The following is a 21879-nucleotide window of genomic DNA, read 5'->3' on the forward strand; positions in this document are numbered from 1 at the left end:
GTACGCAAGAAGTGCCCATCCAACCAATCCAACTTGTGGGAGCTGCTTCTGGAAGCGTGGGATGCAATTTCTCCAGATTACCTCAACAAATTAACAGCTAGAATGCCAAAGATCTGCAATGCTGTAATTGCTGCAAATGGAGGATTCTTTGACGAAAGCAAAATTTGATGTAAAAAAAATCTTATTTCAAATACAAATCATTATTTCTAACCTTGTCAATGTCTTGACTCTATTTTCTATTCATTTCACAACGTTTGGTGGTGAATAAGTGTGACTTTCATGGAAAACACAAAATTGTTTGGGTGACCGCAAACTTTTGAACGGTAGTGTACATATCACTCTGTGGCTCGTGCAGCTTTAGGACTCTCGGACCACTGTCTAGTTCATCTGATCTCGGCCTACAGACAGAAACTAAAAACTTCTAAGCCTGTGGTGAGGACTGTAAGGAAGTGGACAATGGAGTCAAAGCAGGACCTCCAAGCCTGCTTTGACTGCACCGATTGGAGAGTTTTTGAAGCTGCAACTTCAGACCTGCATGAACTCACTGACACTGTCACACCATACATCAGTTTTTGTGAGGATCTGTGTGTGCAGGCTAAGACCTTCTACACGTACAACGACGACAAACCTTGGTTTACACCGAACCTTAGGAGGCTGCGCAAAGTCAAGGAGGAGGCCTACAGGAGCGGTGACCGGGACCTGTTCAAGCAGACCAGAAACACACTGAACCGAGAGGTCAGGAAAGCCAGGAGGTGTTACGGGGAGAGCCTGGCGAGACACCTCTCTGCCAATCCTGATCCCTCAACAGTGTGGAAAGGTCTGCAGAGCATCACGGGCTTCAAGAAACGAACCCCCCGTCCTGTGGAGAGCCCAAGGCTCACTAACCAGCTAAACAGGTTCTACTGCAGGTTTGATCGGTCCTCCCACACAACGGGACCTCCTGCAGCACAATCTACATACTCACCTCCCCCCACAACGGATCAGGCAGCTCTGTGCCCACAACAGAACCTGCCTTCCACACCAGTTTGTCCAGGTGGGAGGCATCCCTCTTCTTGATGCTGCCTGCCCCTCCAGCCAAATCACTAAATCATTTGTAATTGCAATCATTTTCTGGAAGATATTGAGCATTATCTGACAGAATTGCAGGTACATACGCCTTTGGCCAGCACTGTATATCCATATACAGGGGGTCCTCGGATTCCGACGGTCTCGAGTTAGTGTTTCGTGTTTACGACACACGTCTCGCATATTTAAAGCCTTTTTTCGACCTAAGCGTTTACGGCTTAAGCGTCATAAGATTCGTAACGCCCGCAGCGGAAGAATAATCCACGAGAGAGGCTGTAGACCGAGGAAGACAGCGTCACCCACTCACATGGTATACACCATTTTGGACTGTTGCGTCATCTCTCTCTTGCAATGAATGCCCCTTCTGGTGTGCAAGACAACCACAGGAATAAAGGTAAGGAATTTATCTTGTTGCTGTACTGTTTCAATTTATTACTGTTCCGATTTACACCGAAATTCGGTTTACGTCGTCGCGTAGGAATGGTTTCAACGTCATAAACCTAGGACCCTGTGTGTATATAGTTATTCTCATTTATTTCTCATTTAGGGTGTATATATAGGGAAGGGAATCGAACAGCGGTCACTGGACGCTTATCCAAGGCCACCCCCAAGGAATAGACAGATACAGTAGATCAATAATCAATTTTGAGGTTCATCCCTGATAAGAATGTGAAAATATTACCTGGCTGAGGAGCTCTCAAAACCTTTGACATTCTCAAGCAGGATAAAGCGGGGAAGCTGACTCAGCCTTGCCACGGTGACATACACATACAATAAAGACACATCGACACGATAACTTGTGAGAAGCAGAAGTCAAGAAAACTCAGCAATATTTAAACAACTGAGCAGTTCAAACAGTACTTAACCCTGCCCCCACCAAAAAATATTGCAAATGTGTAATTTTAGTAGTATGGCATATTTCTACACACTGCCGATAGTTTTCCTTTTTCATAGACTACTGCACACTACCTGTACTGACTATACATGTGAGTACAAAAAAAACAGAGGAACAAATACCTTGGCAGAAGATTAAGAATGTAGAGAAAGCTCTTTGTTCTAGGGTCAGCAATACCACGTTGGCGTCCCAACCTACAAAGATAGATACAAATTCATAAAATCTAAACATTTTTTGCGACCTGATGACCGTTATTAACACCTTCATTTAGTCGTTGAAGAAATTCCTGCTCACATCACAAATTTGTTGAAAGTAGTTAAAATTGAAAGATACATCCTTAATACACCCTTAAAACTCGCCCATTGTTGCTTTGTCACATTATAGTTAGGAAAATGTAATGTGACAAATCATGCAAGTAGACCCAACTCCACAGAACTACACTTCATATGTAGTTACAGTGATCCCTCATTTTGTCGTGGGAGATGCGTTCCAGAACCAACCGCAAAGAACAAAAATTCCCGAAGTAGAAACTGTATAGCCAATGTATTATTTAGAAATTTCAACACCATTGTATTGGAATTTCCAACACGTAGTGTTTCTTGTTGGCCGCTAGAGGACATGTGTGTATTGCATGTCAATTTGAAGTGTGGGTTACCTTGTCAAGCTAAGTGTCCACCTTCAGGATTAACACACTACACTAACCTAGGGGAGATCATGAATCGCGAAACCAAAGTGAGTCACTGTTGCGCATGAATCTCCTGTTGCACTGTGGTCCTATACACAATATTAAGGCTTTGTAAACACTCCCCAATGCCTTATAAACCTTTCCCATTCCCTTAACAACCATCCCCACACTGTTCTGTGAACAAACACGTAACATTGTCACGTGTCCCAACTCCTTCTGCACCAGTTGGTGCTGTTCCCTCACGCATGGCCGGCCTCCGGTCACATGCCCTTGTTCTCAGTCACGTCCGCAGTGACGCACATTGCTCAGAGGCACGCCCTGCACGATTGGCGCTCATTGCTGCTGTCCCGACTCCTTCTGCACCGCACAAGTGCATTTTTCCTTCCTGCGCAGCTTTGTCACGTCTCTGCTCCGCTCTTCACATGCTGGCCGGCTAACAGGCTCTTTGCGCTAGACTGCACACCTAACTGCGTGTACTAATCAGCACTGATCGCCGCCACCTGTCCCGTGTTACTCGCTGGTTAGGGCATGCATATATAGACGCCGTGCGCCAAGCAGTGCGCACCGGTTCGTCTGCCTTGACACACTTACGCCTGCCACTTGATTCCCGTTTGCCAGAGCCACAGCGTAGGCCTGACTGGTTCATCTGCTTTGACGCACGCACGCCTGCTCTTATTCGTTATGTAGCACAGTACGTCTGGCCGGTTTGTCTGCTTTGACACGGGTACGCCTCCCACCTGATTCCTGGCTGATTCATATGCCTTGACACATGCAGCCCTGCCACCCGTCCCTACTCTTATCCGTTGTGTAGCACTGTACGCCTGGCCAGTTTGTCTGCTTTGACACGCGTACGCCTGCCACCTGATTCCCGTTTGCGCTGATCTGCTGTGTAGCAAGATGCCTGGTGTCTGTTTGGCCCAACCTTCTGCCTGTCTTCGACCACAAGCTTGCTTTGCCTGTCTACCACCACGACGCAAGCTCGCTGACCAGCTTGTCTGCCGCCTCGTGAACATACCTTGCTGGCATTCCAGCGTCCATTTTCCCATTCTCTAAATAGTCTGTATTGCACATGGTTGTCCTGCCTCATTTGTGTGTGGCCGGCGGCTACGCTTCCTGCACTTGCCCGCAGTGATGCAAACTGCACACCCTGCGCTATCAGTGTGTATTTAAACGCCGTTCTCCCGTCAATTAAAAACCTGTGAAATATCGAATCCGCAATAGGTGAAGCGCAAAGTGGCAAGGGATCACTGTGCAGTAATCCCTTGTTTGTCACGGATAACTGGTTCCATGACCACCCGCGATAGGTATAAATCCACAAATAAGGGACGATACGTTTTAATTCAAAATTTAATCACCATTGTATTAAAATTTCTATCATGTGGTGTTTCCTGTTGGCCACTAGAGGGCATGGATATATTGCAGGTAAATTAGAAGAGTGGTCTGTCCTTGCCAAACAATGCAACATCACTAACTCGGGGGACATCATTGAAACGTTTGTTATACAGTGGGGCAAAAAAGTATTGAGTCAGCCACCAATTGAGCAAGTTCTCCCATTTACAAGATGAGAGATGCCTGTAATTTTTATCACAGGTACACTTCAACTATGAGAGACAAAATAAAAAATCTGGAAAATCACTTCGTCTGATTTATAAGGAATTTATTTGCAAATGATGGTGGAAAATAAGTATTTGGTCAATAACAAAAGTTCATATTATATACCCTTTGTTGGCAACGACAAGAGGTTATACGTTTTCTGTAAGTCTTCACAAGGATTTCCACACACTGTTATTGGTATTTAGACCTATTCCTTCATGCAAAGCTCCTCTAGAGCACTGATGTTTTGGGGCTTTTTTGCCCCACTGTATAAACGTAATTCGTGCTGCACTTGGTTGCCCTGCCTGTTTGTTACACTATACTATATACTAATATGCTTCCTACTGAGAATTGAAATGTGAAAAAGTGAAATTACGGTAAATGCAAATACTGCATACTGGACTATCTCAAAAGTCACACTTTTTGCCTTATTTCTTGACCAGAAGTGGTCAACCAGACAAAGAGCAAAGAGCCACATCATACACATGGGCACACATGAACATCAACCCATCCCTTCCTCACACATACACATTTTGCTCAGCCAGAATGATTGTAATTGTCATATTACAAGGATGAGAATGGCAAATGTGAAAAAGCACAGAAAAGTAGCCAGCGTTCGGGGGGGGGGGGGATGATATACATCAGATGTTGATATATACAGGACTGTCTCAGAAAATTAGAATATTGTGATAAAGTTCTTTATTTTCTGTAATACAATTTAAAAACCAAAAATGTTATACATTCTGGGTTCACTACAAATCAACTGAAATATTGCAAGGCTTTTATTATTTTAATATTGCTGATCATGGCATACAGCTTAAGTAAACTCAAATATCCAATCTCAAAATATTAGAATATCATGAAAAAGTATACTAGTAGGGTATTCAACTAATCACTTGAATGATCTAATTAACTCGAAACACCTGCAAGAGTTTCTTGAGCCTTGAAAAACACTCAGCTTGGTTCAGTAAATTAAATCACAAGTATGGGGAAGACTGCTGATCTGACTGCTGTCCAGAGGACCATCATTGACACCCTCCATCAGGAGAGTAAGACAAAAAAAGAAATTTCTCAAAGAGCAAGCTGTTCACAGAGTGCAGTTTCAAAGCACACCCATAAAAAGTCTGTTGGAAGGGGGAAATGTGGCATGAAACGCTGCACAACCAAGAGAGATGACGGCAGCCTTAACAGCATTGTGAAGAGTCGCTTCCAGTATTTGGGGGATCTTCAAAAACAGTGGACTTAAGCTCGAGTCCAGGTATCAAAAGCCACTGTTCACAGACGTGTCCGGGAAATGGCCTACAATAGCCGTATTCTCATGGTCAAGCCACTTCTGAAGCGTCTGACTTGGGCTATAGAAAAGAAACACTGGACAGTCGCAGAGTGGTCCAAAGTCCTCTTTTCAGGCGAAAGCATGTTTTGTATTTCATTTGGAAGTCAAGGCGCCAGAGTCTGGAAAAAGGCTCCTTTAGGTTTGCCTCGCATCGTACGAGTAGCCGTTACACAGCGGCACGGCGACTAACGGTCGCCAGCAAATGTATTTTGTTGTCTCGATGACTTATGTTTGGTGTGTTGCCGAGAGTATTTCATTCATGGTTATATCGGAACCGTTACGCGCAGTTACTTATGTAATGTGTGCCGTCTTACTAGTGTTGTGTGACTTAAAAAGTTGACTTACGTGCTTAGAGCCACCTTTAGCAGCAGAGATCTCTCCCCAAAACATAGAAATCACGATGGTAAGCGCTAACTTGGTGTAGATAACTTGTAGCATGTTGCTCTGCTAGTTAGCAAGCGTGTCGCATTCTACTGAATGCTTCAAAATAGATTGATCAGGATTGGACAAGTTCAGTATTATGGGATCAAATGCCCTGAGAATGGATTCTTTCGGCTGCTCCCGTTAGGGGTTGCCACAGCAGATCCATCGTTTCCATTTCATTTTGTCTTCTGTATCCTCCAATATCACACCAACCCAAATATATAGGACTGTCTTAGAAAATTTGAATATTGTGATAAATTTCTTTATTTTCTGTAATGCAAATAAAAAACCAAAAATGTCATACATTCTGGAGCTCACTCTTTGTTTGACCTTCTGCCCTCTGGGAAGAGGTACAGGAGCCTGCGCTCCCGCACCACCAGACTCGCCAACAGCTTCTTTCACCAGGCTGTTAGGACCCTGAACTCGCTACCCCCTTCTGCGTAGCGTGCGGCACTGTTGCGCTATTTTCTGGAATGTCTGCTGTACGCGCACTTGCTCCTTTTTTGCTCCTCTTATTTATTTATTTATTTATTTATTTATTTATTTATTTATTTATTGTGTTATTTATTCATTATTTATTCAGCACGCTGTTATTATACTTGTTTACTTGTTTGTCTGTTGTCTGCCATGTCTTGTCACCGTGGGATAGGGGGGAACGGAATTTCGGTTTCTTTGTTTGTCTTTGGCATGTGGAGAAATTGACAATAAAGCTGACTTTTGACTTTGACTTTTGACATTACAAATCAACTGATATATTGCAAACCTTTTATTATTTTAATATTGCTGATTATGGCATACAGCTTAGGAAAACTCAAATATCCCATCTCAAAATATTAGAATATCATGAAAAAGTATACCGTAATTGCCGGACTATAAACCGCACCGGATTATAAGACGCACCAGCTAAAATTCAGGGATATTTCAGTTTTTTTCTTACATAAGCCGCACCGGACTATAAGCCGCACGTGCACACGAGTTTTTTACAAAGAAAGACAGTACATAGAAAGCCTTTTTAACATTTTAATAACATACTTGAACATGTCTTTCTAAACATTGCCTGTGACGCAGCAGTAGTACCGCAGCAACGTGGAAGTGTGCACGCGAGTTATTAGCAAAGAAAGACTGGACACAGAAAGTTTTTTTAAAGCTTTAATAACATACCTTAACATTTCTTTCGAAACACTGCCTGTGACGCGGCAGTAATACCGCAGCAACACGGAAGTAACACAGCAAAGTCACTGAGACGCGGCGGTAACACAGCAGCAACACAGCAGCAACACGGTAGCACAGCACTAACAGGGCTGGTTAAAAAAAACATAACAGTAAAAGTAAAAAAAAGAGCCGTCTTCATCTTCCTCCTGTGCACTGAAACCATCGAAGTCTTCCTCCTTAGTGTCCGATTGGAATAGCGTTAGATATCCTTCGCCTCACACTTTCTCAGTCTCTCTTTCGTCGTCTGTTTTATGCATTTTTTCGAGTGTGAAGAGGGTCTGTTCATGCTAATCTTATTCATGCACGAAGCGCTAAATTACATTAAACTAGCGAGCGACACGTATAGCTTAAAAGCGGCATCGTATGCATTTCTTTTGTCCCCCATAATGACGGTTTGTGTATAAACGCTTCCTGTCTTTGTGTGAATACGGGTGTGTGCGTGATGCGCGAGACGATCACGTCTTCTTCGGCGCATTATCTCTTCTTCGTCTGTCTCGCTCTTGCTTCCTGCGAGAGCGCCCCCTGGAGACCAGAGGCCGTAAAAATCCATAAGTACGCTCCAGAGTAGACAAGATAATGTCATCAACATCGACTGCCTTTGGCTTAAAAGCGGCATCATATGCATTTCTTTTGTCCCCCATGATGATGGTTTGTGTATAAAGGCTTCCTTTCAGTAATGTCCGACTTGATCGCGTTCTGCGTGATGCGCAAAATGTAAACACAAACTAGCACGTCTTCTTCGGCGCATTATCTCTTCTTCGCCTGTCTCGCTCTTGCTTCCTGCTAGAGCGCCCCCTGGAGGCTTATATAAGCCGCACCTGACTATAAGCCGCAGGGTCCAAAATTATGGAAAAAAGTCGTGCCTTATAGTCCGGAAATTATGGTACTAGTAGAGTATTCAACTAATCACTTGAATCGTCTAATTAACTCGAAACAACTGCAAGGGTTTCCTGAGCCCTGAAAAACACTCAGCTTGGTTCAGTAAACTAAATCACAAGTGTTAGGGTTTTTCAGATTATCCTTATCGTATGATTATGTTGGAATGCAACCGGTAATAAATAACCTACCTTGTCCCATCCTCCACAAGGTCGTAAAACATCCCCTGATATGTTTTGACAAGAGCACAAGGCCTTCCTATTCAACCTACTCTTACCCCCACTCTGTTTCTCTTAATAAATATGCCTTTGCAGTTGGGAGAGGCTCCAGATTTCATTCCTGTAGCGAGTGATCTCTCCACCTGCAGGTGTCTAAAAGAACTTGCTTGTCTACCGTGTGGTTCTTGCAAAATAAGTTGGAGTGAGCAAATCTCTACATTTTGGTGCCGAAACCCGGGACCCCTCATACCCGCTATCTGTCTGACGAAGAAGGACGTGCTGCATTGTCGACAAGCCAGCGTCCACTAGGAGGACCTGGAGGAGAAAGTCCTGGGAAGAGAATTCTTCGCTGGGCCAGCATCTTAGGTCTGCCTTCGTCTGACAGAGGTGGATTGACGGGACCCGGCAGTGCAACGAACCAGGGGACAAGTAAGTTAAAGGCCTGAAGTTGTGTGATTGTGTTGTTTGTGAAACGTGTATATATATAAAAAAAAAAATAAAAAAAACACAGGTGCACGAGAGATACGGCTTTGGTTTGTCCGAGCTATGAGATACGGCTTTGGTTTGTCCGAGCCATGAGATACGGTTTTGGTTTGTCCGAGCCATGAGATACGGCTTTGGTTTGTCCGAGCCATGAGATACGGCTTTGGTTTGTCCGAGCCATGAGATACGGCTTTGGTTTGTCCGAGCCATGAGATACGGCTTTGGTTTGTCCGAGCTATGAGTTTGTGTGATCGAGAGTGTGACTGGTAGGATAAATTGACTAAATAGCAGTTCTAGCATTGATACTAGTACAAGTAATTTGTTGAAAGGTCAATTTAAACCCGCATTGAGGATCCTCAAAGAAATAAATAATAATAGTAATAATAATAATAATAATATTTTTGAGACAAAGAGATTGTAAAACCTAAAACTACTAGAATTAAGATGGGAAATAAAAACGGTAAATCTCTACCTCTTGACGGAGATGAGAAGTACATGGCGAGTAGATTTCTTAATTGTATGCAATATATGCCGAAGTGGAAGAAAAAGTATGGAGTAGAAGGGAAGTTGAGAGTTGAAGTGTGGAAGGTAGTAGTTGATGTTTTAGAAGAGAGTGTGGATAGAAAGAAAAATGGACTGAAAAAGAAAAGAAAAGAGAGAGAATTGGATTGTGCTAAAATGTGGTTGAAAGCTTCACAAGAAAGAAGAGAACAAATCCAAAAGACAAAAGATAGAAAGTTGAAAAGTGATGAGGCCGCCATTCAATTGAGATTTGAAAAAGAATTCTGGGTACATAGTGGCATCCCATTCAATGATGCAGATGAGAGCGCTTATCAGCAACATCTTAAAATTGCGCTCCTCACTGGTTTCCCCCCTGACTTGGGCAGTTGGGTGAGGAAACACTTGGTGGAAGCGGACACTGCTTGGTTTACAAAAAACATGCAGTGGCCCAGAGACGCTGACAAAGGGATTGAGAAAGGCAAAAGTTCTGATGTATTTCCTCTAGATGATGATAATGATCTAAATGAAGATACAACGATCTTCTATCAAAGTTCCCAAAGGGGCAGAGGAAGAGTTAGATACCAACAACGTCGCAAGCCACCATTCAAATAAAAACCCCCATCAGATTCAGACAACTGTTGGAACTGTGGGAGACGAGGACACTTTGCACGAGAGTGTCATTTTGCAAAACAATACCAATCAAAGGGTGGAGGAAGGAGCAGAGGAAAAGCCAAATTTTTAGCATGACAAGCTTCCTCCTCTTTGACCGCTTATGCTCATACAGAGAAAGAAAGAATAGATGCCCATATGACAGCAAAACATGTCATTGTCAAATTATTAGAATTTTTTTTAGATTATTAGAAGTCCTGTCCATCCAAGAAGTATGACAATGCTGTTTGTATGCCCAAATTACAAATGACTAGAGCTCAAATTGTGTTACACTAAAGTTAAAATATGCAAATCAAGTGGTAAAGGAATGCAACTTGCTTCTAGAAGATAAATAAATAAAATTAGAATGTGCTGTCCTCGTGTGCATGGGAGGGACCAGCTCATGATCGACCACAGGAAATGGCCAGCCTGTGACGAATCATTGTTGCTGAGACCTACCTTCCGCACGCGAGAGCTGTGCATGTGTGTGCGTATGTGTTAAATTGATGAAGATTGGCTAAACTTTTAGTATAAAGAAATTTGCTAGACTGTTGTCTATTCAATTTACACCGCAGAACAGAAACAATTTTGACAGATAAAAATGAAAGAAAAAGAGAGAAATCTGTTTGCGAGCAGAAACTAATCCACACTAGTGCATGTTAGTGTCAAGCCCTCATGAGAAATTCGGAGTTAACAAAACAACAGAACATGCTTTCAGGAATTGGGAGAAGCTAAATTGTGAATTTAAGATTTTGCAATGCTACATTTAATAGGAATAATTGATTGGTTGTGTTATAAGATTATACAAAATTCTAATTGCAAGCTAAATCTGAGAGATTGAGTTCTTCAAATTTAAAAACAAAGAAAAAATTCACATTAATTTGCCAGTTGTTTGTTTTAGTTACGTTTTTTTTGAATTGGTGGATTGTTCTACCAGAAAACTTGAGTTGAAAATGATATATGAATGTTGTGTGGTGAGCTTGGATGAAATGGGACCAATGTGATAAGAAGACTCCTTTTTGGAGACTGTATGAGATGCATATGATGAGCATTGATGAATGATTGCCTGAATGAAAGGTTGAATGGTTGAAGTCGTTGGCGACTACTATAGAAAATTAGTAGAGCGACTTTGATGAAAGAGTGATTTTGAGCAGGTTGAATGCTAAAAACAAAACGTAGCTTTTGGATTGATAGTTAACTAGAGAAAAAACTGGAGAACCAGTAACACATGTAGAAGATGTGTGAACTGAGAAATTAAGAAGCGTTTTGGAAAGAAAGTCAAATTAAAAGATGATGAAATCATATGTAGTAATACAACACTTTACTACATATGGATTCTCTAAATCATACAATTGAGTAAAATAAAACATACGTTTTGATTCGTATTCAAATTTCTAAGATTCTTGTGATAAACAATGAGAAAACGATTGAAAAGTAACTAAAGAAACTACAAGAAAGTGAAAATGTCTAATCATTTGCTAGCTGAGTCACTCCCCATTCGGGGAGGGCATCCATTTACTTGCTAAGCTAGTTGTCAAAACAGTCCAATTGCCACGAAAAGTAGCTATGTGCACGTGTGCAGTACACACACACACACACACACACACACACGAGACTGATAAGGTGTCAAGAGGTAACAAGCTTGCAGACAGAACCACAAAGCTGCAGCGCAAAAGACACTTCAAATTTTATACACACAAGAAGCAGATTAGATCACTGAAACATTTTTAAAGATGTGCAGCGACAAAGTCCATAGAGTGAAATTCAATTATGGACGAAAAGAGGGGCAAGATGAGAGAATGGCATCTATAAATGACCTACCCCACCAAAGAACCTATGCTAATGGTGAGCAATATTGAGCCATGGTGCGTGTCACATGGCTCAAGAGGAGGAATAGTGGGGCAGGTCAGTCAGCTTTATACAACATATGGATTTCATTCATATTCAAAACAGTTTCAAAACAAAACAATTTTTTTTGTAGAGCTTGCTTCAACAAAAACAAAAACACTGAATGCCTCCAATTTAAAAGATCAATTTGACCTTTGCAGGATGATCTGCTGTGTCGGATCTGGACTGCCATGAAAGTATGATGTTTATATGTGTACTTTGTCAACAACCTCTGTAGATGTTAAAGAATGGGATGAATATCTAGAATGAATGTGGATAATTTGTTTCAGGTAACTAACTATAAGAGTAACTGAAAAAAGAAACAATTGATTGCTTATGGCAAAACAAGCTGCAAAGACAGAAAAAAAAAAAAAAAATTGGATACGTCATATGTATGGATTTGCGACCGATTATTTATGTTGTACCGTTGCCATTGACCAAAGATTGTGTGAAATCTGTCACGTCTACTGGATTGTGAAGTGTGTGACAGAGCAGTCTATATAATATCCATTGAGAGAAAAAAAAAAGAAAAAAAAGAAGCCATTACTTTCAGAGAATGTAGTCAAGCGAAATTGTATATACATCAACATGCCAAGATCTGGGAAAAAAGCTGGTAAAAACCAAAATACCTTTAAATTTAAGAGGCGACGATGATCTGACCGAAATTGATGCAATTGGAGTCCCTAGAGGAGTTCCTTATTAATAAGAATTAAATGACCAAATTGCAGCGGGATGGGAGTCCTCCATTTGCTGCTGGTGAACGATGAACAAGAACGTAGACAGGATAAATTACATCCATTACAACATGCAGAAATTGGGCAAACGGACACAAGCGGGGCTCGAGGCAGTGCATAAACAGCTAGCCACGCCTTCCCTAATGTCGATCCAGAACCACAATGCTCATGATATGTTGTTGTCTGAGAAAGGAGGCGTCTGCGCAATGTTTGGAGAACAATGCTGCACCTTCATCCCCAACAACACCGCCCCTGATGGGAGCCTGACGGAGGCGATTGCAGGCCTGCGATCCCTCAAAACGAGGATGAAAGAGCACTACAAGTGAAGTGGATGAATGCTTTTGGGAAGTATAACGCCATTGTGTCCTCAATTTTGCCATCAGTTTCAGTGTTGCTGCTATGCTCACCTTGTATGGATGTTGCATACCGTGTCTTCGTGCTCTGTTTAATTGTCTCGCCACTACAGTAATATCGCCCATGGAGGACGAGATTGCTCAGATATACCTAATGTCTGAGCGGCAACATGATGATGTTGATGGCAAAATTCCTGCATCTGTGTTACCAGAATTTTCCCAGATCCATGGGATTCTGAATGATGACATCGCAACGTTTATCCTTTGGTGTAAACATATTTGTCCTCATGAATGTGATCCGACGACTGAGAGTCGAGAAAAGGGGTTGTTTACGGTGATGTGTGAATTTCAGCAAATATGTGATAAACAGTGGGGAAATGTCAGGATAATTAGTTTTGTAGAAGCGCTGGCCGGCCTGAACCGGAGGTCTCATACCTTCACTCAAGGCCAACACATCTGCCAGGTTTTAGGGAGTTCTTATACTCCCTTCCTTGTCTTATCTGTGAGAGGCCCTCACTATTTATGAACAGAACACCTTTGTTCTTTGTCTCGCTAAAGAGAAGTTCTTTATCTATTATGCCTTGTAGTTTCTATTTACGAATTGTTGTTAACCGGGACAGTTTTTAAGTTATCCCATATTTACTCAATGTTTGGTTAAGTAGACTTCATGCAAGTTATCTCACATCTGCTTAACGTTTGTTGGAATGTATGCACGAGAGGTATCTGATGATTTACTCATCATTATTATTGTGTGAAACGTAGCAGGAAAGTCTAGAGCATTGTTTTACAGGGACACGGCATCCAGGAGTTGGATATCAACACCGTGCTGTCACAGTCAAAGATGCTGACCCTTACCGCCCTGGACTTGCAGACAGTGCCTGTGATCAGCTATTCTGGGCAAATCTCAATGTGACTGTTAGAGGATGAACAATACCACAAGTGGCCTACACAGAGAGACCAGCTGGAGTGAATTACACGTTACATCCAAGGTTTATCCGATGCTGCCCGCCAACTGGACAGGAGTGTGTGCACCAGTGTGGGTGACAGACCACACCTACAGGATACGACATCATCAGCTGACAGAAGCACACAACTCTTCTGGACGTCGACGCGGGGCAGTTGCAACCTTCGACCCTCATGACCCTGTCTGGGGTGCGAACGTTCCAGACAACCATAAAGTATGGTCCGTCGGAGACAAAGTTGTCCTTGCGCTCTTTCCTCATATTGGGGTTGGGAAACTATCGCTCTTCATCGAGACACTGAACTATCGTTTTCAATCCTTTGTGAATCTCTCACTGCAAATCAACGATGAACAAAATAGAGAGATTCAGGCTATTAGACTGATGGTCTTGCAAAACACGATGGTTCTGGACTTGTTGACGGCAGCACAAGGTGGTGTGTGCCACATCATTGGGACTTCCTGTTGCACATACATACCAGGAGAAAATGACACCCACATCAACGACGCCATGAATTCACTGAAGAACTTACAGCAGGCCATGTCTAATGACAAGGTCCCACATCAGTTTGATTTCTTTTCGTGGCTATTCTCTGGCAACTGGTGGCAACTGCTTTTGAAATTGCTGTCTCCTGTGCTTGTTGTGCTGGTGGTGTTGTGCTTGTTTACGTCCTGCGTTATCCCATGTTTGAAGTCTGCTGTGTCGAAGTTTGTGTCCTCTACTGTAGCCCAAGTTCATATACAACTTCTTAGAGATGACGGATGTGATGACGATAATGAAGCGTGGATTGCGTAGATGCTGTTCTGTTGAGCATGTTTTACAGAAACTTGATGATTTGACCATCGAAAATGCTTCGCAAGTGATGGATACAATGATGTACTGTTTCTGTGTTTTTGTTTTTTATTGATAGCATTCTGGTCGTCTTAGGCAAAGGGACTGTGTAAGAATTTTCCTGCTAATAACATCTGGCCGGCAGGTTTTTCGCTTACACAATAAGTTTGATCTTGGGGTATTGAGGTAATGCCTCATCTTCACTGGAAAGTGTTGCTATCATTGTTTGTTGTTTTTTATTTTTACTATTCTTCTTTCTTCATTATACATGTATATATGTTTTTTACTTGTCTTTGTTGTTTGGGGTGGCATAATCATATGATAAAACAGGAGGGAGATGTTAGGGTTTTTCAGATTATCCTTATCGTATGATTATGTTGGAATGCAACCGGTAATAAATAACCTACCTTGTCCCATCCTCCACAAGGTCGTAAAACATCCCCTGATATGTTTTGACTAGAGCACAAGGCCTTCCTATTCAACCTACTCTTACCCCCACTCTGTTTCTCTTAATAAATATGCCTTTGCAGTTGGGAGAGGCTCCAGATTTCATTCCTGTAGCGAGTGATCTCTCCACCTGCAGGTGTCTAAAAGAACTTGCTTGTCTACCGTGTGGTTCTTGCAAAATAAGTTGGAGTGAGCAAATCTCTAACAACAAGTATGAGGAAAACTGCTGTTCTTACTGCTGTCCAGAGGACCATCATTGACACCCTCCATCAGGAGAGTAAGACACAAAAAGAAATTTCTCAAAGAGCAAGCTGTTCACAGAGTGCAGTTTCAAAGCACAGCCACAAAAAGTCTGTTGGAAGGGGGAAATGTGGCAGGAAACGCTGCACAACCAAGAGAGATGACCGCAGCCTTAACAGCATTGTGAAGAAGAGTCGCTTCCAGAATTTAGGGGAACTTCAAAGACAGTGGACTAAAGCTGGAGTCCAGGTATCAAAAGCCACTGTTCACAAGTGTCCAAGAAATGGGCTACAATAGCCGTATTCCCATGGACAAGCCACTTCTGAACTCAAGACAACGGAAGAAGCGTCTGACTTGGGCTATGGAAAAGAAGCACTGGACAGTTGCAGAGTAGTCCAAAGTCCTCTTTTCAGACGAAAGCAAGTTTTGTATTTCATTTGGAAGTCAAGGTGCCAGAGTCAGGAGAAAGGTTGGCGAGGAGCAAAATCCAAGTTGCTTGAAATCTAGTGTGAAGTTCCCACAGTCAGCGATGGTTTGGTGAGCCATGTCAGTTGCTGGTTTTGGTCCACTGTGTTTCATCAAGTCCAGAGTAAATGCAGATTTTAGAGCAGTACATGCTTCCGTCTGCTGAAAAGCTATATGGAGATGATGATTTCATTTTCCAGCATGATCTGGCACCTGCCCAGTGCCAAAACCACCAGTAAATGGTGTACTGACTATGACAATACTTTCCTCGATTGGCCTGCCAATTCCCCTGACCTGAACCCCATACAGAATTTGTGGGGTATTGTGAAGAAGAAGCTGAAAGACACCAGACCCAACAATGTAAATGAGCTAAAGGCCGCTATTGAAGCATCCTGGGCATCCATAACACCTTTTTTTTTATATACCTTGGTCTGAGGAAATATTCTAATATTTTGATATAGGTTATTTGAGTTTTCTTAAGCTGTATGCCATAATCAGCAATATTAAAATAATAAAAGGCTTGTAATGTTTCAGTTTATTTGTAATGAATCCAGAATGTATGACATTTTTGTTTTTATAACTGCACTACAGAAAATAAAGAGCTTCATCACAATATTCTAATTTTCGGAGACAGTCCTATATATGCATCCCGATTCTCGAACAAATCGGAATTCGAACGAAAAATTCAAGATTTTTTTGCTTCGGTTGTCGAACAAAATTCGTAGGTCGAACCTCGCGAGATGAGCCGAAAGGACCCGAGAAAACCCCACCGCGCGGCCCGGATTGCAACTAACTCCGTTTGTTATTGTATTTTCGTTACTTTGAGGATTGTATTAACCCCTAATTATGCCTCCAAAGAAATCAAGTGGGAGCAGTAAAGCCATCCTAAAACACAGACGCTCTTGAAAAGCAATGCGACAGTGAGCGCCCGGCGCGCTGCGGTTGCGCGATAGGACCAAATTAAGCTCCCTGCGTACTGAGGTCCACTTAAATTTTGGAAAGTACATCAGGACTTTAAAAATATTTTCTAAATTTTAGCGACGGCTCTGTCACAATAATGCGACCAGCGCGGTGCAGTTGCGCGGTCGGCGGCGCGCTACGGTCGCGCGTTCGGCGGTGCGCTGCAGTTGCGCGATCGGACAAAAATGCGCAAATGAAAAAATGCTTAAAAAAGGCATTTTTTTTAGTCTTGGAACGGATAAAAAAATTTTTTATCATTATTTGTAATGGGAAAAATAGATTCGGAATTTGACCGTTGCACTTCTCGAACCGCCTTCTGGAACGGATTGTGGTAGAAAACCGAGGTTTGACTGTGTGTGTGTGTGTGTGTGTGTGTGTGTGTGCGTGCGTGCGTGCGTGCGTGCGTGCGTGCGTGCGCGCGCGCGCGCGCGCGTGCGTGCGTGCGTGCGTGCGTGCGTGCGTGCGTGCGTGCGTGCGTGCGTGCGTGTGTGTGTGTGTGTGTTTGTGTGTGTGTATATAAAATCCCTAGCTCTATCTAACTAAATAAGTGACGAAAACCCAATCGCAAATTCACATTGTGGCAGTGTAAAAACACTTAATTCTCCGCGCAAGTTAAGTTTACAACTGGAAATGATGTGACGAAAGTAGCGCCAAAATGCTGCCGAAAATAAGGCAGATGTTGTCGCATCACTGCTGCCAGATAGTTAGGTTCACAGAGGCAAGCCAATTTCTGTGAGATGCCGTTGCGGTGGGCGGGCGAATGCTCGCGAGTCTAACGTTGCTCGGCCAGCTGGCCGGCCGCTTCCCTACACCCCCCCACCTCCCCACCCCCATATATAAACAACATTTTCTCAACAGATTTACACAATTCACGAAAATGATACTTCCGACGGAAAAAAACACGGACATCCGCGGATCCGCGGAAAATTCTCATCCCTGATAGATAGGCCCATAATACAGAAAGACGGTATTTTAAAGGTTTTGTGCTGTTAGAATTAAATAAGTAGATCAGGGCATACGTACCTGGTAAAAGGTTGACAAGGAGGACTCATCAAAATCATGTCAAACTGCAAATTTTTAAACTCATCAAGCGATATGCCCTAAGAAAGAAAAGTAAAGAAGGCCTCATGTGAAAAGAATTATATTTCAGACCTAACTTTCTAATGATTTGAGTGCTACCTACCTCAATGGTTCTGTTCCAGAGTGGGGTGTCCGGGAAATTGTGCCTGTAGACCTGATTTGCAGTTGTGTTTATGTCAATAGCAGCCACTACTTGGCCAGATATTCCAGACTCTAGAGAAATAAAACATATCTCTCAAAATATTATATACACACGTGACCCAAGCACTTGTCTCTTAGACTGCTTTTAGACAGCCAGCAAAAATAAAATTTTTAGCCTATCCACTTTGAAAATGGATGGCTCTTGTGTAGTCTGAACAATCACAAAGCACATAAAATTCGATTTTTGAGAGATAGAGATGTACAGGACGCATCTCAGTCTGAACTGCTCCAAACACAAATCCATTTTGACTCCTAGAGCTGAACGTTTTTAAGAAAAAAAATTTGAATTTTCTGACCGATATTGAGATTTCGATAGAACTCTCATGGCACACTCATGAGTTTACGTTAACCAAGATGTTTGTCTGCTTCAGCCATCTCATGATCTACTCATGACTAGCTAACCAAGGAGTTTATTGTTTGACGCTACTCATGACTCCAGTCATGTGCTCCTTAGCCAGCCACACGCTCCCAAGTCATGAGCACAAGGTCAAACTGTCATATACTGGAAAGATCTTCCACACTTAGATACATGGACTATAATGATAATATATGACATACACTGCTCAAAAAAATTAAAGAAACAGTTTTGGTATGGTATGAATTCAACTAGACATTTCTGATAAGGTTTTGGTCAGGTGGTTAATCAGTTTCAGCTGCATTGGTATTGATGGAATTAGCAACAGGTGCACTACAGGGGCAACAACGAGATGGTCCCCAAAACAGGACTGCTTTTGGAGGTGGAGGCCATTTCAAGTTCCTCCTCTTGATCTTTTTTAACAGTTTTTCCACAAGTGTTGGCTTTACCTAGAGTCATTATCACGACTGGGAGCATGAGGCGATTTCTTAACCCTCCTGAAGTTGCGCAGATTGTCCAACTCCTCCAGGATGGCACATCCATGCGTGCTGTTGCCAGAAGATTTGATGTGTATCCCAGGACAATCTCCAGAGCATGGAGGAGATTCCAGGAGACAGGCTGTTACTCTAGGAGAGCTGAACAGGGCCGTAGACGGTCCTCATTCCATCAGCAGGACCGATATATGCTGCTTTGTGCAAGGAGGAATAGGTTGAGCACTGCCCGAGCCCTACAGAATGACCTCCAGCAGGCTACTGGTGTGAATGTCTCTGTCCAAACAGTCAGAAACAGACTTCACGAGGGTGGCCTCAGGGCACGACGTCCTGTAGTGTGCCCTGTGCTCATTGCTCAGCACCGTGGAGCTCGATTGGCATTAGCCATAGAACACCAGAATTTACTTTTCACAGATGAGAGCAGGTTTACCCTGAGCACCTGTGATAGACGTGAAAGGATCTGGAGAAGCCAAGGAGAGCGCTATGCTGCCTGCAACATCATTCAGCATGACCGGTTCGGTGGTGGGTCAGTGATGGTCTGGGGAGGCATTTCCATGGAGGGACGAACAGACCTCTACAGGCTAGAGAACGGCAGTCTGACTGCCATTAGGTATCGGGATGATATCCTTGCACCCATGGTCAGACCCTACACTGTTGTAGTAGGTCCTGGGTTCCTCCTGATCCACAACAATGCCCGGCCTCATGTGGCAAGAGTATGCAGACAGTATCTGGAGGATATTACTAAGATTCGTCCGATCCTCTCGACCGGTGATACGGAAACTATTATACATGCGTTCATCACATCCCACCTGGACTATTGTAATGCATTATTCTCTGGTCTTCCTAAGTCCAGCATCAAAAGTCTGCAGTTAGTACACTAGATATTAAAATAATTGTGAGTTGCAGAAATTGGAGCCTGGCATATCATTTTTTCACTTAGATTTTTGGGGTGTCTATATACTGAGCCCTCTGTAGGCTGAAAACCTTTATTTCCATCAAAAGATGTGGCATCCTTTTGTTCCTGAGACATTAAACTGTCCATATCAGTATAGATATCCAACATTTTTTTTTTTCACCATTGAAATCTGATGTGTTTTCAAAGTGTTCCTTTAATTCTTTTGAGCAGTGTATTTCCAGTAGAGCGCCTGTGGAGCCATTTCAGGGGATATAACATGATGTTGTGGAAAAGTTGCAGTATTTGGACAAATTTGCCGGTGAGTGTGATTTTGCAGAAGCTTTTGAAGAATCATCAAAACGTATGTAGAGGAGGTACTCAGGGTGTGTCAAAAGGTTTGGGGGTACACAGAACAAAACACTCAGACAATTTAATTTGTTAGTACTAATTTGTTATGAACAAAATACTCATTATATGGTCATTATTGCCATGTGTTTCATTGAAGTAAAACAATTCATAAAATATTGATATTGAAAAAAGTTGCAAAATATACAATCTTGCAGCTCGATCACATCTGGTTCCCAAAACGAGCTACAAATCTCAGTAACTAAAAATAACAAGTCCGTCCATGGTCGTCTTAAAATAAGTTAAAAATAATGCGTTACTGAGTACTCAGAGTCTTACTAAGCCACTCGGAGTCTAATGTAGCCTCTGAACGCTCGATTTTCTAGAAGTTTGAGTAGAGAATAATTCCTCCTTCGCTTGTAGCAACTGCAGCAGATCGCCATTGACGATGGTCATACAGAAAGGCAAAGGACAATGTAATACATCACTTACGTTTTAGAGCATATTGCATCCCACCTATTCCACTGTAAAGCTCAAGCACTCGCAGAGTTTCCATTTGTTGTTTTCGCTGTCTTCTTTTACTTTATGTCAAAACATGGATAATTCATTAAAATTCAAATATATCGCCCGATGTGTGGAGCGTCTAAGGTCTCTTTGACAAAGGGGAAACAAAATCAGTAAAGTTTGCCTCAGTAAATTCCCACTCAGTTTACACGTTCTTCTCGGCTCACAGTCGTCACGTTATGGTGACGTTGGCGGCAACTAAAGATGACGTCATGTTAATGACGAACGTCATTACAATTCGAGAGCAACAAAATTCAGTTTTGAATAACAAGAAACTGTGTCCAAATTCACATTAGCGTCCTCCAAAGGTCTTGTCTTTTTTATTGAAACATCAAGTGACAAAAGATGCATCAGTCACAAAACGTGATAGACAGTGAACTATGTCTATCATATCAAGTAAGTCAAGTTTATTTATACGTATAGCCCTAAATCACAAGCAAGTCTGAAAGGGCTTCATATGTACACAAATGTACAAATATCCTCAAACAGCCACTGATCTTAAACTCCCAGGACAAGAAAAAAAAAAAAAAAAACCTCATAGGGGAAAAAAATGAGAAACCTTGAGAAGAGACCACAGATGGGAGGATCCCACTTCTAGTGTTGGGTCGTGAGTGAACAATTCGTTCAAAGGAAGGATTTTTTTCAGTTAACGTGAGTGAATGGATCACTTCTCGAAGTGATTCGTTCTTTTTTCTGTTCATGAGACTTCAACCAACCCTGCGAGCATTTTGACATCTAATTCAAGAGTTTTTATTCGCCATGTTTGAGCGTGCCAAACAAGGAATTTGACTTCGGTACATCACAGCCTCTGTTCAACATTTAGGTGACTAACAACACTCAGGACATGTGAAAAATGACAAATATCCTCAAACATCCCCTGATATTCAACTCCCAGTAGGGCAAGGAAAAACTCAAAACTCCAGCTAGGGGAAATGAGAAACCTTGAGAAGAGACCACAGATGGGAGTGTCCCTCTTCCAGGATGACCAGGCTGCAATGGATGCAGAGAGGACACATAGTACAAACAGTGTAGACAATTCAAAAAAGGTGTGGAGAGTAGGATGTTATTGCACAGCAATGACTCTGAGACTCTAAGAGTAGTGTGAGTTCATCAGAGTGACAGCCTGGGGGAAGAAGGTTC

The 21879-nt window shown here is 42.5% G+C and overlaps 1 protein-coding gene across 4 annotated transcripts in view; it reads right to left on the minus strand.

Moving 5' to 3' along the window:
• trdmt1 (tRNA aspartic acid methyltransferase 1) overlaps window positions 1-20939 on the minus strand; it is a 66325-nt gene extending 45386 nt beyond the window's left edge. For 2 of the 4 annotated variants that reach the window (XM_049758447.2, XM_049758446.2), the window contains exons 1-5: window positions 20668-20939; window positions 17992-18101; window positions 17832-17908; window positions 2083-2154; window positions 1748-1813 (exon numbers count right to left, since the gene is read on the minus strand). In XM_049758447.2, the coding sequence (XP_049614404.1) occupies window positions 1748-1813; window positions 2083-2154; window positions 17832-17908; window positions 17992-18101; window positions 20668-20731 (389 nt within the window). In that variant the 5' untranslated portion in view covers window positions 20732-20939. The remainder of the gene's footprint in view (window positions 1-1747; window positions 1814-2082; window positions 2155-17831; window positions 17909-17991; window positions 18102-20667) is intronic. The other 2 variants (XM_049758448.2, XM_049758449.2) reach the window with 2 other exon arrangements.
• Window positions 20940-21879: the final 940 nt, after the last annotated feature.

The sequence above is a fragment of the Syngnathus scovelli genome, chromosome 21 (assembly GCF_024217435.2).
Source record: "Syngnathus scovelli strain Florida chromosome 21, RoL_Ssco_1.2, whole genome shotgun sequence".
Lineage (NCBI taxonomy): Eukaryota > Metazoa > Chordata > Actinopteri > Syngnathiformes > Syngnathidae > Syngnathus > Syngnathus scovelli.